The 16,870-nt window shown below is 45.3% G+C and overlaps 1 protein-coding gene across 2 annotated transcripts in view; it reads right to left on the minus strand.

Moving 5' to 3' along the window:
- Positions 1 to 10,005, minus strand: part of POGLUT3 (protein O-glucosyltransferase 3) — a 64,884-nt gene extending 54,879 nt beyond the window's left edge. The window contains exon 1 of one of the 2 annotated variants that reach the window (XM_075418469.1): positions 9,783 to 10,004. In XM_075418469.1, coding sequence (XP_075274584.1) covers positions 9,783 to 9,901 — 119 coding nt within the window. In that variant the 5' untranslated portion in view covers positions 9,902 to 10,004. Of the gene's footprint in view, positions 1 to 9,782 lie in introns of both variants that reach the window. The other variant, XM_075418450.1, reaches the window with a different exon arrangement.
- Positions 10,006 to 16,870: the final 6,865 nt, after the last annotated feature.

Below are 16,870 nucleotides of genomic sequence, written 5' to 3' on the forward strand. Positions count from 1 at the left end.
TTGTGTATGATAGCCCTTGGGTCTGGACAGAGCTCTAAAATTTAGAGGCTCCAGACGGGCTTAGACATTTGTTTGTACAGAGCTAAGCTTGAAGCCTCGGGCTCTCAAAATACACCTTTGCAATCTCAGGTATTTGTGCAGTCTCACACAGAGCTGAAGCAAGATTCTGGTCAACTCAAGTAAGACAGAAGGTCAGAGTGTACCTGTGCACAGTTTATGTGTTACCGTAACACTACAAAAGCCTCGTTTACACTGTTTTAAATTAAGGAAAGCAGTCATAAGAATAAATGTAAGCTCTAAAAGTTGTCACAGCAGATCTTTTTCATCTGGAAATATAAAGCTTATATATATGCATATAATGTACACTTACACAGATCCTCTGCTATAGTAGCTTAGAATCTCATAATTTATCACAAATCTTCCACTGGAAACAGAAATATACTTTTAAATATAATATTTATATGCATAATATTTTATATATATACATGTAAATCTATATTTGAGAACACGCAAATCTATAGTACAGGAAGAAGCAGACTGCAGAGACCCTAGCCACACTGCTGCAGCTTTGCTTCACTGCAGCTCTGCAGTCAGGCCCCCGTATCCAGAAATCCAAAGATATGGCAAGCAGAAGTATTGCAGTTCCTTGATTATTCCAACCACAAATTAAATGGTGTGTAATTAACAAGCAATAAAGTGCAAACAGACCGCACTTATCATCATTTACTCTTAGTTTTTGTTTTGTGGTTGTGATGTGTTTGGTCACCGTTAGTATGGTAGCAGTACACATACCTATTTATTTCTGAGGTAAGACTGATAAAAAGAACATAGTTTCTGGTAGGAGTTTAAAATGCAGGCATGGAAATACAGCTTATTATATTTAAGAGTGTTAACATAATAATCTAGCTGCAAAAAAAGGATTAGAAAGACATTTCATGTGAACATCTACAAGCACAAATCCTCAAGAAAGAGTCCTCATTTTTCCCTACTTGCTTTAAGGCATTTCTCGCATGAAATATATAAGTTGTGAAACTTTTCAGACTGTCAGCTCCAGAGAATTAAGTATTTTTTCAATTTAAAGCAAGTACAGCAAGGGGCGAACTGAGGTCATTCCTTAGTCTGTATGGGCCCATGTTAAAGTTATGGAACACAGAAGAAAATGGAGTCTCAGTGCCCAAAGCTCAAAACTTCTTTGGGCCAAACTCCACTCGATTTGAAAACTAGATTCAGAGAGCAAAAAGATTTTAAAGGATGCTTAAATTCAGTATATATAAGCCACTGACAAAACCTAAATTTTAAAGAAGAAAAGGAGACGGACACATGCAACATTTTTCAAATGCTGTCAAAACAGTATCTCATACAAACCAACGAACATCAGCTGAAGTCTTGACATTGAGCCCAGCAAGCTTTGCTCTCAGCCGTTAGCCAGGTCTCTCCAAGAGCCATGTCTACAGGAGGGGCAAGTGCTGCATGTCCAGGCGGACCCAAGACTCTGAAGTACCTCAGGGACCAAACCCAGCAAACCTCCAGCACCTTGGGCTTCACCACGAAAAGCATGTGCTGCAGCCTTTGACAGGTTTACAAGACACATGTAATGTGAATGCACCTCTGGAGCACAGCTGTGCCAGCACTGGGGGAGATACCCAGCCTGGACATGAATCAGACATGTTCCTGCGCAACACTTTTTGGAGTTCCTGGCATAATCTATTTAATATTTCTGAAATATGTGCAATGACTTGAAGGTGTTGGGACACAGTGTATAGAAGCTGTCAGCACCTGAAAACATTTCTGGAGTGCTTCCAAGGCTGCTCACTGCACAGTGATATTCATTCCTTCCCTTGCAGCAATGACAGGCAGCGCACGTCACACTTCACTGGCATTACCTGCCAGAGGCCCAGTGACCCTACTGCACATGCCACTGGCATTACAAACAACTTTTAATAGACATATAGTAAGAAAGCTGAGCTAAAGTGAGAGTGACCACACTTTGCTGATGTTTTCAGTATTTCAGACAGTTCTCTTCTCCATGCACCTCCATGACTCTTTGCTTGCTTAATACGGGAAGCTGTCTTCTTCCACCTGATGGCCACTTCCAATTCATAGAATCATAGAATAGAATCATAGAATCGTTAAGGTTGGAAAAGACCTCTAAGATCATCAAATCCAACCCACTAATGTAAATGATTATTTTTACTTCTGCATTTGAATTATGGAGGGGACAGAGGGTATTGAGGACATATACACATCACTATTGGAAAGGTCAAACCTGGGAAGTGCACAGACTTCCTACAAAGTGCATGAGTCCTTAACTGGGTCACAGCTCCACAGAAAAACTAACAAAATCAGACTATTCCGCATTAGCTATTCCAGAATAACTCCCGATATTGACTGACTACTCCATAGTTGATGCTAGCTTGTACTCTTGTGCCTCACCTATTTATTCTTGAAGCCTGGTCAATTTATCCATATATACACAGCCCAATTAATTCTACTTTCTCTATTAAACTTGGACTTAGAAAATGTCTACCCATGGGCTTAACTGCAAGCCTTAGCTTAAATCTCATCAGTTTCAACAAGTATCTCCTTTTTGGCACCCCTAGTGGCATCAACAAGTAGGCTAGATAATAATAATCATTATGATTTTCATTTTTACAGTATTTTGTCACTTGACAATGCAAACATTGGTTTGAACCCTGGCACAAGGCCTGTGTTTGAATGAGCACAGATAAAAATGCCCTGAGTGTGTCCTTCCTTCTCCTGTGGGTTTGGCTGCTGGGGCCCAGGGCCAGGTGGAAAGAGCAGAGCTGGTGGCCTTGGAGAAAGCTGTCACAAAGACGGCCAGCGGCCTCAGCAAGGGCCACCCCTCCCTCCCCTGGGAGCTGCTGTTAAACAGAGGCTGTCCCACTGGGCCTTGCCCCAGATGCGTCCCAGCTGTGTCTGTGCATGGCCACTGCCGTGCTGATCCGGGCCTTGACCCCCAGGCTGACGTCACAGCCTGGCTCCAGCCCAGCCACCCTAGCCCTGGCCTGCCCAGCCATCATGGGGCCATGGCTGACCCCAGTCACTGCCACCAGGCCTGGCCCTGACATGACTTCATGGTTTGACCTTGGCCCTGCGTCATCGCCATGGCCCTGCCCCATGATCACCGGGCTGTGGTGGACCATGGTTACTCTCACTGGCCCTGATTCTGACCCTGGCCCAAACCATGGCCTGGCTTTGGGCCTGCCTCGCCACCATGGTGATCGGGCTGGGGCTGCACCCGGCTGTCTCGCTGGGAGGGCGGGAAGGTGGGACCCTGCCCTGCCAGCCCCATGGGGAGCTCCCGTGGCCCCAACAACGTGAAGAAAGAAGAAATACTTTTAGTACACTACCAGACATGCTCTTCCAAACATAACACACCTCAGCAGGTGCTTCTGGGTCTCACTCTGCCGCCACAAGCTATAGAAAGCCCCCTATGCTCAAACACAAAGAAGTGCAAAGCTTTGGAGGAAAGGACTGACCTTTCATTAACACTGAAATAAGTTTACTACGAAAAGACAAGACCAAACGAGCTGGCAGCAATGCCTATCTGGACCCTGCTCCATACACCAGAGACTTCAGTTTAGTTAGTCCAGATGCACAGGGCTAAAAACTGAAACAGAAAACGGTACACACTGTGTCCACCCACCCCCAGCTGCCAACATCTGCTCCTCCTCAGCTCATGTGAAGCCCCAGTCCTTGACTTCAGGCCCCGCCACAAGACAGGATTATCAAAAAACAGCAATGGGGAAAAAAATTGATACGCAACTTAACTAATTGCCTTTGGTTACAGTACCCCCACTTGAATAAGGGGAGTCCTATAGTGGGATTATTTATGACACTAATTGTTTACCAAACTGAGCAAAGGTTTTTAAATCACAGTCTGCCCTGCCATTTTTGCTTCTGTTTACACTTGTTTAGCATATTAGTGCTTTAGGGCTTCAAGGACCTGTTTTCGTAAGTGTTTACAAACCACTAAACATGCAAGGTGGCACAGTATCAGTAATAAATAATAATAGTATCTCCTCCACAAACAAGACACAATGGAGCACTTGTGCCCTGAAACATCCCGGGTGGAGTATCTCTTATGAAAGAATTTCTTTATTAATGCTTTGTCCAGGGATGGAGCTCCAGTGGAACAGCAATATACCCACGCAGTGCTGTCCTGGTATCCTGACTGCTCTCCTCACCCCTGAAGCTTATGGGTATTTTGGGGTGGATTCTAAAAATTCTTTGTAATTATCAGGAGCTGGGCCCCTAATCTAGATCTCCTAACACCCAAGAAGTTATTCTTCATTTCTGAGAGTGTGCGAGAGGGTCAACGGGACTACTTCTGTGAATAAGCCACAATAAAGGCTGCAATGTCAGACCCCTCAAACTGTCAGCAAGACAAAATAATTGAAGCACCAAGAGGGTGCTGAGGATGGCTGCACCTCTGCAACAAATGTCTTCCAACGTTATGAGTACGGAAAAAGCTAAAAAATATACTCCCCACGCAGCGTTTTATTCCCTTCTTCTATTGCCAGACCAGTGAGAGCAGATGCAGTCAAGAGAATACCATAAGGAATTACTTGCAGCAAATTATGAACTCAGTAAATGATCTGCCGTAAGGCAGTGTAAACAGTTGTGTCCTGTAAAAAATAACTACGTCCAAACGATCTGTTGTAGAGACTGTCTAGAACAAAATAAGGAGGGGATTCGTCTTTCCCACAAGAATCATGTTATTAATAGGTCACCAAGAGAGAAGCAGTGAGTGGTGCTGACTGTACCTCCCATTAATTTCTTCTGCTTTTTATCTTTAAATTTGAGGATAAATTAAAACAAACCTCTGCTTTGCTGCCTTCTACTCTCATTGTCACAGATCTGTAAGAATAAATCTACTAAAGAAAAAAAGCAAAAGCATAAACCAACCTGGAAACCAGCAAAACAAATTAAAGCAAATGGAATGAGTGCTCTTTTCTCCCAAAAGCTCCATTTCCCATTCCTCTTTTCTTCAGTTCCTATTCAAAGACAGTGGCTGATGCCTAAGATATGTTCTAGAGCTGGTAATTAATCTTTTTCCATTCTTTCTACTAAAAAAAAGAAAAAATGCCTTACACAATTCAGGCATAGTTACTTCTTGAAACATGATCTAGCAATTAAACTGCTACTCAGGGAGGTAGGTTCATTTCCCTGTTCAGTGGCTCAGTCTCTCAGTTTTTTCTGGTGTCTCATTTGAAAGAGAAGAGAACAGTATTTCCCTTTTTCTCCAGGATTAATAAACCAAAATGACACAAGGCTATTGTGTGTAGTCATAATAGGGACATTACATAAAACAGACGAATCTCCTAAATAAAACTTAGTAACTGAAGAATTTAGAGCTTTTCTGCCCTTTTCAATACATTCTTTATTTATCCATAGCTCTTCTGCTGTATCTCGCAACTGTTCATTTTTTGGACAACCTGCAAAGGTACCAGCTACCCGTTGCCATGCCACAACCCCCTACCTGCTGCCTCTTCTCAGCAGCCGGCTCCACGTCTCCTGGCTTCCCTTGTCCCAGCTGCGTTCTCTGGGCCCTGGAGCTGTGTCAGCGGCAGAGGTCCATCTCTGCACCCAGTGATCAGGCAGTCTGAGGCATCGCAGCCCCAACACTGACTGGAAAGACACCTGCTTGGGCGCTGTCCGCCCCTCCACACTCTGCAAAGGGAGGAGCTGCCTCCGAAGTACAAGGCAGCAACTCCACCTCTGTATCCCATAGCTTCACGCCCTGTTGCTGCTGAGCCTTCCTACAGCGACTGCCAGTCCTTCTGCTACCTGCTGTGCTCCAAAGTGCTGTCCTAAGGAGGCTAGAAGCAGCCAGCCTCCCTGGTCACCCTGCCCATTGCCTGCTTGGAGACCAGGCAGAAGAGAGAACCACCTACAGGTTTGTTAAGCCTCTGGGACCTGGGGCTCTGCATGCAAATATCAGCTGTCAATTCTTTTTTAATTTCTGTCCCCAGCAGCTGCAGAACAAAGCTTGAGAAGATGAGCCGGGTGCACCCTGAAGCCTCGAAACCAGAAGTCGAATAAGACCTGCAATGTTTTTATGTCATGATGTTCAGGCCTATTTCATTACGTATGGAAAGTTGACCTCTGGTATTAATACCTGTGCCTACAGCAAGCATTCATTGTGTCCTTATGGAAACTGAATTGTTAGGGAGCCATCTGAACACGATACTGCCCTCTGAACATGCTGGATTCCTTCCTGTCTCCTCCCAGGCATCTAACTGTGATACTGAAATATCTGAAAGAAGGAACATTCTTCCACAAGCACCTGCAAAATCCTGAGTTTCATTAACCAGGCTTACTAAAATAGCAGTTTGTGACTGAGTTGGACTTTTGTCTTAATATTGCAATTACAATTACGGAACAATGCAAGTATATTGATATACACACCCTATATTTGATTTTTTTCTCCCATGCTAACACTTATGGTAAATGAGGTTTTCTCCATGTTGGTGTTCTGAATGTATCTGACGAACAACAAAGAATACGGAAGCTGGGTGTTACCCAAGTCCAACGCTAATGTGTATTTTTTCTTTTAAATTATTAAATAGTTACTGAGTTTCTGTATCATTTTCCGTGTATATGGCAGTGAACAGCCAGGTGAGTTATACCAAAGCTGACTGTTGCTGCCTCTCTGAACCAGTTCCACGGGAGGAGTCAGGCACGGCTGGTTTGCTGTCGCTAGTCAAAGGCACTGCTGAGAGGAGCCACGAGAGGGCACTGGAAAGGAGAAAACAGGCAAAAAAATGTAGTCGTGGGAGCCGGCAGCACAGAGCAGGTCAGGAACTCAGCTCCCTGTTACTAGCAAGAACAAATAAAGGTCCAACAGGTCATACAATTCACTCCTGCATAAAAGGAAAAGCAAAACTTGAGAGGTCTTCCGAGCCAGACAGAGAGGTCTGAAGCCTGCCAAAGGAGCTGAGCAAGGGCTGATGGTAGCCAGAGGATGTGCTGGGGCATGGGGAAGAACAGGGAGGGACAGCACAAAGTGGGGCCCACGGCTACACAAACGTGCGCAAATGTTCACAAAGGTCACACATTCCCGCTCTACAAAAAGGCTACAGCAAGAAAGAAAGAGAGGTACAGAGGGGTTGTGTAAAGCAACCAGCCTTTTCCCAAACAACACCCCCAATACGCGTTTATTTTCGCAAAGGTGTGGGCTGTCTGGGTGAAGAGAGATCCAGTGGTTCTATCAAGCTTCCAGTGTAGGTAAGCAGTAAGAAAAGAAAAAAAAAAAATTCACCTGGAGACCTCACGGTTACTTAGCTGAGAGCTCAATGCACTTGAGGAGGAATTGGTCAGTATTTCATGCTGCACAGCAGTGCATTTGTATTTATGTGAAAATCAGCTCCCCTGAACCGTGATTGTCCTTTGTTGGACAAGATAAGCCATGCAGGATGTCAGGATTCATCTTTTGATCTTAGTTATGATTTTGTCTTTCAAAATTAACTGGTGTTAGCATTTTTTTAATGTAACAAATGCAGCTTGTAAAAAAAGACCATTCCTGCTTTTTTGATTCCAGAGTTGTATCTGGGAATGGATTTCAATTTTTCATTTGCAGACAGCTATATGCTTGCTCATATGACATCAAACAGCACACACAAGATCAGCACAGTCATTAGAATCTGACTTGTGGTCTGCCACCGAACACATCATTCTCTCTGTCAATCCAGTCCAGGCTGATCCATAAAGGGACATGCTATACTGTAAATAAAGAGGGTCACTGAACAAACTTGACCAGTGAGCCCACTGGTTACAATTGACTTGTTCCCTGGCCCTGCTGAGCTCCAACTAGCTCTTTCCAAAACCATGCTCAGGAGGAGTCTGCAGGACAACTCACTTCAGTGATGTCATGCAAAAAGTAGTACTGACGAAACTGACCCTTCCATTCCACAGCACCTCCTATATGCCTCATTTGATTGACAGCATAAATCAAATAGCTTCAAAATCACACTTCAAAAGCGTCCCAGGAGTAGCCTGCCACAATACTCTGGCATTATTTTAAAACCTTTGAACTGAAAATAAATGTGTAAAAATTTAATTATCAAAATAATCATAAGAAGAATGACACAGAGCTAAGAGGGCAGGCATATGGGTCCAAGAGGAGCAAAGGCAATTTTGTCTAGAGCCTTGAAGCTCACTGTGGTCATATAAGAACTGCAGGATTTGGCCCTCCAGGGTGATCACTGTTACTGCTTAGATTATAGTAGCACAGGGCAACACCACACAGACTGGAACACGTCTGCTCCTGATGGGAGTCCCATGGCCTGAAGAGCTTACAGTCTAAATAACACCAGGTAGACAAGTGGAGTAAGAAAGAAAGTGCTTTTATTAGGCCCAAGAGAGATTAAGAAACTTGCCCAAGGACACATACAAAGCCTTTGACAGATCCAGAGTTTAACCTAGATTTCAGTATGGTGCCTTGATCATAAACCTATCTTCTGCACAGCTTCTGAATTCCTCTTCAGCTGAGCTTTAAAGTAGGCTTCACCTCAGTAAAGCATCACCAGAACCATCCTCTTATACCAAGTTTACTTTGACAGCTTTTGCATAAAAAGAGACCACTTTCTATCGACAAAATCCTAAGAACAAAGATGAAGAAACGAATACAAATTTGGGGGCAGGTGAAAGCCTTGAGCTGAAGAGCAGGCTGTTGCCGCAGAAGCCTTTCCACAGCACTGGAAGCCTCACTGCACTTGCTCCGGTTTTAGTGTCACCCAGAGTTTTAAACTTAAACTTACAACTATCCAGACATGCAATTCTCCACATCCAGCAAAACATTCCTCCTTTTGGGTCATAATGGGACATGTGGAACAGAAATTGATCAAAGAGAGAAAGGTAATGCCAAATTACGGAAGAGAGAAATCGCCAAACTTCACTCAATCTGAGTTCACACGCTGCAGAAACTAAGACAAGTTTTGGACACAAGCCGCTGTTGACACGTAATGTTTAACCATGCCCATTGTAAAATCCACTTGTCTGAAACAAAAACAGACGGTACAAAAATCCACTTGACAGAAGTGTTACTCATTAACGCCCCTGCCACACGAGAGCATTCGCTTGCGGGAAGTCATGCGCCCGCTGGGCGTCCAGAGGACACGGCCTCCCGCGCGCCAACGGCCACAACGCACCTCACCTCTCATCTGGAGGAAGAATTTATAACCTTGAACAATAAGGGGCTCATTTTCCAGCATAATTTTTCATTAATCCCTTGACCTTTGCTTTCACTATCAACAGAAACAGCCTTGGTGATTGCACGGAGGAGAGATGCGAGCTGGAAACAAGGTCCAGGCTGCTCTGTTTCTTCCTACGGCAAATACAAGGTGTGACTTGCGTGCCTGCATGCGGAGGGAATTCAGTCAAGCCGCCTGAAAGGGTCTTGTGGACAACAGCCCTTCAGTCAGGGGAGCGCCTGGCTCGCCATCCCAAACCTGCCGGGATCGGCTCCGCCATCTGACCGCTCCCGAGAGCCGCCCCGCTTCCCTGCGAGGTCCCGCAAAACTTCCCCGCCACCGCTGCCCCCCCCCCCCCCCCCGCCCCCGGCAGCCGCCTTTAGCCTTACACCCCCCGCCAGCGAGACGGTGAAAAACAGCAGCGGCCTCCTCCTCCTCCTCCTCCTCGGGGAAGGAGCCGCTGCCGGGCTCCGCGCCCCCCCCCCCCCCCCCCCCCCCCCCCCCGCGCCTTGCACCCCTCAGCGCTAGCGGAGGGGGAGGTGGGGGGGGGGGCGTTCAGCCTGGTACCTGACTCTGTCCTTCTCAGCCCGCCGGAGCTCCGAGTCCCTCTGCAGCACCCGAAAAATCGCCCTGGCTTCCTCCTCGTTCAAAAAACTGAGATCCGGCCCCTGAGGAGTTGCGGTCATGGCTTTGCTACCGCCGGGCGCAGGCAGGCGGGCAGCGCTGACCACCTCGGAGCCTGGAGCCGCACCAGCATGGCCGAGCCCCGGCAGCACGGCGCACGCCGGCACACTCCGGACGGCGGGACCCGGAGCTGCCGCCGCCCCGTCCCGCACCGCCCCGGCCAGCGCAGCCCGGCGGGGCGGGGCAGGGAGGGGAGGCCGCCCCGCTGCAGCCGGCACCGGTGCGAGGTGGTGCGGGTTCCCCTGCCCGGCTGGCGCCGTCCGCCTCAGGGCCCGCGGCGCCGCCGCCGCGGCTCTCCCCGAGGCCCCGGAGCGCTCGGACCCTCGCCAGAAGAAGACCTCCAAGATCATCAAGCCCAACCATCAACCCAACACCACCATGCCTGCTAATCCATGCCCTGAAGTGCCAGATCTACACGTTTTTAAAACACCTCCAGGGATGGGGACTCCACCACCTCCCTGGGCAGCCTGTTCCCATGCCTGACCACTCTTTCACTAAAGAAATTTTTCCTAATATGCCATCTAAACCTCCCCTGATGCAACTTGAGATAATTGCCTCTCGTCCTATTGCTAGTTACTTGGGAGAAGAGACCATAACACTCCTCACTATAACCTTTCAGGTGGTTTTAGAGAGTGAAAAGGTCTCCCCTCAGCCTCCTCTTCTCCACACTAAACAGCCCCAGTTGCCTCAGCTGCTCCTCATAAGACTTGTGCTCTAGACCCTTCAACAGCTTCATTGACCTTCTCTGGACACACTCTAGCACCTAAATGTCCTTCTTGTAGTGAGGGGCCCAACACTGAACACAGTACTCCAGGTGCGGCCTCACCAGTGCCCAGTACAGGGGCATGGTCACTGCCATCACACTGAAGTTGTGTGGTACAAGTGGAAATAAGGACCTCAGAGTACCTTCACTGTAGCTTCTGGCATCACTAGTCTGGCCCAAAGAGGAACTTACCCGATTCCTGGTGACCAAACAATGAAAACAAGGCAACAGATGAAAAAGTAATGAAAACTCTGAAGAATAATGATGTTTAGAAGATGTCAAGAGGAAGTGTCTCCCACAGAGAAAAGATATAATAATTTTCAATAGGGCATAGGAGATGCTTCTGGGTGAAGTCCAAGTGTGTTATTTCTAAAGGTGCGAGAGCCACAGCCATCACTGGTGTATTTGGAGCTTGAGCAACTTCTCTCTAAGAGTAAACGTCCTGTCCTCCCCACTCTGTTGCTCTGAGCGTAGTGGAGTGGCTGTTTTACCAGTAGAAGCTGAGCGTGTGGAGCTGCCCTGGGACTCTCCCAGGGAGCGGATGAGACATCACTCTCCCTGTCTGCCTGGCCCCGGCAGGACATGGGAAGCAATTGCTCACAGTGCTTCTGCATCACACTGCATCTGCTCCCAGAGCTGAGGGGGAACGTGATAGCATTTTTTTCTGTACATCCACTACAACGAACCTCATCAATGCCCAGTCTTGCCTTAAAAACTCCCCACAATGCCTCATCAATGCCCACTCTTGCCTTAAAAACAATGTTTTATCTTATCGATGAAGTTGTGGGTTTTTACCTTCTTGTGTAAACATCTAAGGTCAGGCTGGACGGGGCTCAGAGCAACCTGGTCTAGTTGAAGCTGTCCCTGCTCACTGCAGGGCAGGTTGGACTAAATAGCCTATAAGGGTCTCTTCCAACCCAAACCATTCTGTGATTCTATGATAAAAAATGAATATGTACATACAGAATACACAGGAAGGATGTGCATGCTCTTACGAGTTTGCAAAGGAAGTTATGTACTTTAGACCTTACAAAGAAAGACTGACATTACCCCATAAATTTGGTGACTTTATAATTGTATTTATTCTGCATGCAAGAGTGGAATCATATTTCTAAGTTTCTGTCATCCTTTTTCGTTGTTTCTAGCAATCTGATTAATTGCCTTTTTTTTTTCATCATCAAAATGTGTGTTAGCATGCTTTCAGTGCAGAGGGGAGCAGAGACAAGATGTTAATTTAATATATGAGCAATGTCTAGTCTTTCAGGTAATAACAAAGAAAGAAGTTTTTAATTCTGTACAAAGTGATGGAATTGTTTAGAAGAATGACAAGTACGTACACTAGTGGCTTTAGAGGGATGCTGCCAGACATCACGGTGGTTATGATTTCAATGGCTTTTATCCAGAATGTTTAGAGATTAGGGCATAGCCATCTTGTATGGCAAGAAGACCTTCATTTCACACAGCACCTTTGGCATGTCGTATCAGCATTACAAAATGTGCCTTGGATCATGACTAGAAACAGCTGCTATCTGTGGAGTCTTCTACTAGAAATTTATTTTGTGAAAAACAACCTCTTTCCCATATGTCTCTTTGTTACTCCACCCTACTTTAAAGTTTACGTCTTTTTCATCATATCATGATGGCAAGGAAACACTGCCCATATTCCAGTATTTAGAGTCTCTAGCACCTTATGTGCTTTAATTTCTGTTGCATAAACCTAAGACAGGATACGTGCTCTAAGTATTTTTCCATGGTTTTTAGCTAACAGCTGTTCCAGGAAGATACAGAAGTGTTTCCTTGTAAACAAGTAGCATTTCTTCTGTTTAGCAAGCTGAAACAGAGGGACAAAACAGCATATGAGAGGCTGCAGACATGAGACGTCTATTAGTAACGTTAATTGCCAATGCCACTAAAGAGGATGCTGACACACATACCTTAATTATAGGGCAAATTCTTCAAAAAGCACATTTCACAAATCCTGTTGTACTAATGGGTGGTGTTAACGCCACTTACTCTCAGTGGAGGATTTCAAAGTGTTGGAGTCCTGAAAGCCAGAGGGGCTGTTTCTAAAAGATGCTGTGTAGCTAGGGAATTGGGGGCATGTGCAGGAGGGTTGGCTGAATCTTGTAGCAATTGGCCTTGAGGCTCGAATCAGCCTTGAGGCTTGGAAGAACTGTAAGGTCTTGTCTAGTCCTGTTGAACTAATTACTGTGTAAATTGTCACGCTTCTTAGTGAAGGCTAGTTTAATTAACTCCCTGTGCTAAGTGAAAAAGGCTTCATGGCAAGGCAAAGAATAAATATGAAGCGTCTTTCATTTAAAATCTATTAAATCTGCTTATTGTATTTGAAAGAAATATCTCTGACACTAACCTAGGTCAAAAATATTTTGATCATACCACTTGTAAGAACGAAAGCAGCACCTCTCCCTCTCTTTGACAAGACCATCATTTATATCTCGGTTTACTCTCATAGTAATTATTGTTTTATGTGTGTTAAGGTAACAACTAGAGGTCCAGCTGTGTTTCAGACAACGTGTTGGCTTGCAGTGCCCGGTTCCCACTGCCACGGGTAGACATTTCCACTGAGCAGCAAGTGTCCTCCAGGATCGGTCACTGGGCCCTCAGCCCCCACTTCAAAAGAGCTTTGGGCTTTCATCTGGGCGTTTTGGCTGTGAAGTGGCACACTTTGAAGATTGCCTGGACGTCAACATCCAAATGCTGCTCGTGTTATTACAGCCATTTGTGTGCTACGCAGCCTCTCGTGAGGCGAAGAGGGAGCCGGGACCAGGCTGAGCTGGTTGCGGAGCGTAGGGCATTGCTGTCCGCCCTGAAACCGCCACAGCCGGCAGGCCTGCTCCCAGAGAAAGCCATTCGTCAAGGTACACCACATTCACAAGCCACATCTTACAGCCTGTGCAGCTGCAGACTGCTCCCTTTCACAATTTCCTCAAGCCTTTCCTCTCGCCAAGTCTCTCATTCACCCGCTTTGCTTTTCCTCCCAACCCCTCGAGCGTGGGCCACTCCTTTCCCCTGCTTTTAGACTTTGTCCGACCAACATGGCGGGCTTCCTCACCTCACAAGTACTGCTCACCACTGCTGCCGCTGCCTCTCAACCTAACGCCTTCCTACCCCAGGCATTGTCTGTATGGACTCCCCAATTTTTTCCAGTACAGGGTTGTTTCTGCTGAAATAGCAGTTGATCTCTTAGAATGGTCCAAGGGCAACATGGCAAAATTTTTGCCTACCGGAAGAAAGGCAAGAGTGATACCCCAGAAGCATGTTGGCTTCGCATGGCCGCAAAGAAAAGTGGTCATAAGAGAGATCTCTGAAATGTAGTGACTGCAGTCTGACCCTTGCACTTTGTGACGCTGCTCTCAGGGTGTTTGGTGTTTCTTTGAATGACTCCACAACACCCCTTTGTTTTCCTTTTTGCTCATGACTGCCCTTCTTCCTTCCTTACATCTAGGATTCAGTTAGTTGCTAATTTCATTTTGAGTACTCATTGGGACTGCACTTTCTCCAGACTGGACAGAGGAGAAGATTGTGAGCGGGATCCCTCACAGGGAAGAGAGGTTGGGATTTTAGGGGGTTGCTGTGGAGGGCTGTGGCCTGGAGAGGCTTATGAAGAAGGTGGTTACCAGTCCATCTCTTTGGAAGGGGAGGGAGAATATGTTTTGTTGAAATGATGCAGGATTTCTGCTTTATTGTAGGTGTGATGTCCTGACTGTCAGAGCCATCGGTTGGCTAGTACGGCCTATAACATCTGCTCTCTTGACAGAAACTATGTAACCTTCTCTTCCTCCTTAACTAATATGTGCATAAACATAATCACCAGAGGCCAAGTATGCATTTAATATATTAAGGTTATATGCCACTGCATGCAACCTATTAAGACAGGCTTGAGTAAAGGTAAAAAGAAACAGGGATGACTAAAAAATAAAGAGGAGACATTATTAGAAGCAAGAAGGCAACCTTCAAAATGCTGAAATCATCTCCAGATGAAGAAAATAGAAAAATTCATAAATTCTGGCTGATAATAAAGCAGACCAAAAAAAAAAAAAGAGCTGGGAGGAACAACTTGCTAAAGGACTCTAAACCAGCACTGAACCCATCTTCAAACACATGAAGAAGCTTATCAGAGAGTCTGTAGAGCTGATCAATGATCAGGGTATAGAAGCAGCACTACAGAGAGCAGAAGACCTTTTCAGGGAAGCGGATGTTGTTTAATGTGGAGGAAACTAGAAAAACCCACGTGCCAGAATACTTTTCCAGAAGAGGATCTGACTGAAAGTGAAATGACTGTGAAGAGATTATGTGACAAATTGGCAACATGAACATTAATGAATCACCAATACTAGAAGTTATTTCATCCAGTGGTTCTAACAAGACTTACGGTAGTCTGTAACTGCTCCCTGCAGTCCTTGATACCCGAGGACTGGAGTGTGGCAAATAGATACCAGCTGTAAAATAGTTTTCAGTGAGAATCAAGGGAACTATGGGACTATGCATCAGACCTCTGGGGAAATTTGTGGAAACTGTAATAAAGGGCAGAATGAGTGGTTACCTGGGTTCATACAAGTTACCTTGGAAGAGTCAGTGTGACTTCTAAAAGGAGAAGTCCTACTTTACAATCCTCTTTTTGAAGGGCGTCAGCAAATATTTGGACAAAGACAGCCAAGTTGATCCAATCTGCCTGGACTTTCGAAGGCTTTTGACAGTATCATCATCAACAGTTTCCAAGGAAACTTAGTAGTCATGAGACTAAACAAAATGTCCTTTTATGGGTAAACAACAGGTTACAAGTTAGGAAACAGAGGGTAAGAGGACTGGTTACTTATTGCAGTGGAGGAAGGTCAGCACTGGAGTTCCCCAAAGCTCTGTGCTGGGATCTGTGTTGTTCATTACACTCTTAAGCGACCTGGAAAAGAAGTGAGCAGTGAGGTGAGGTTTGCTGGTGTGGTATGGAAGTTTGTGATATGAAGATATTTAGGATAGTAAGGACAAAGGCAGACTGTGGGTGACCCCAAAAGGCCTTTGTAAGACAGACTGACTTAGAACTATGTGTGGGAAAAAATCCTAGCTTCACATCTAAGCTAGCTTTCACATGTAAGCAATGGACCCTGAGCTGACTACTACCAATTGGAGAAGCAAATTCTTTAAGATATGCATAACTTGTGAAAACATCAGAAGAACAAATCAAACATTAGAATTTATTAAGAAAGAAAAATAAATCCATGGTTTGCCTACAGCTTGTATATGAATATGGAATTATATATGGAATATAGATTGCATTAATTATTCATATACAATATGAACATGGATTCATCTATTTATGTATTCTGAATATATATTCATATATAATCTCTATGTAGATGATGGAATTAGAATATATAATTCTATGTATTCTATATCTGTATATGACATAGAAAGGGTGGAAAGGAATAGACTTCGGCATTTCTTCAAATACTGGAACGAGGGGCCATCAAATGGAGCTAACAGAAAGCTGATTTCAATGCAAACAAAAGGAGGTGAACTTGTACAACTCCTTGCCAAAAGATTTTATGGATGCAAAAGTCTTCGAGGGGAGACTGTGGAAGTAGTTAAAAGAGATTCATTCAAGATTATTTAATACAGAATCCACCCGGGAAAAACCCTGAGCTGAGAATAGACACATTTTGAGAGAGCTTCACGTACTTTTTCCCTGTTCTTGTTCTTGCTTAGGTGTTTGCTTGTGGTTGCTCATGGCAACAGGACACTAAACTAGATGGACATGTGCCCTGAACCAGTATGAGCATTTGCATGCTCTATCGAACATACATGGAGGGCATGTATATGCAACCTGGGGAGATGGGCTCACAGCAGGGTACCATCGCTTCTGGGTGGGCTGTGAATTGGACTAGCTGTGGAGCCTTAGCTGGACTTTCTTTGAGAACAATAATTCCTAACGTTAGAGACCTGTCTCTGGGATCTCACCTGCCACACAATTAGATCCATAACTGCAGTCATGAATATGTATTTTATGTGGCTGAAGAGGGCTCCTTGTCTTAAATTAGGTGTTCCTGAGGTTTTATCTTATTATATGTTTTCTGTTCAGCTGTTCAGCCAATGTGATCATGACTAACTGCCATGATATCTTGTTGGAGTGGTCGTCCCCAAATAATTTCCAGATATTTATGAATACTACTAAATGTTACATCTTTTGGAGCCA

The sequence above is a fragment of the Opisthocomus hoazin genome, chromosome 1 (genome assembly GCF_030867145.1).
Source record: "Opisthocomus hoazin isolate bOpiHoa1 chromosome 1, bOpiHoa1.hap1, whole genome shotgun sequence".
Classification (NCBI taxonomy): domain Eukaryota; kingdom Metazoa; phylum Chordata; class Aves; order Opisthocomiformes; family Opisthocomidae; genus Opisthocomus; species Opisthocomus hoazin.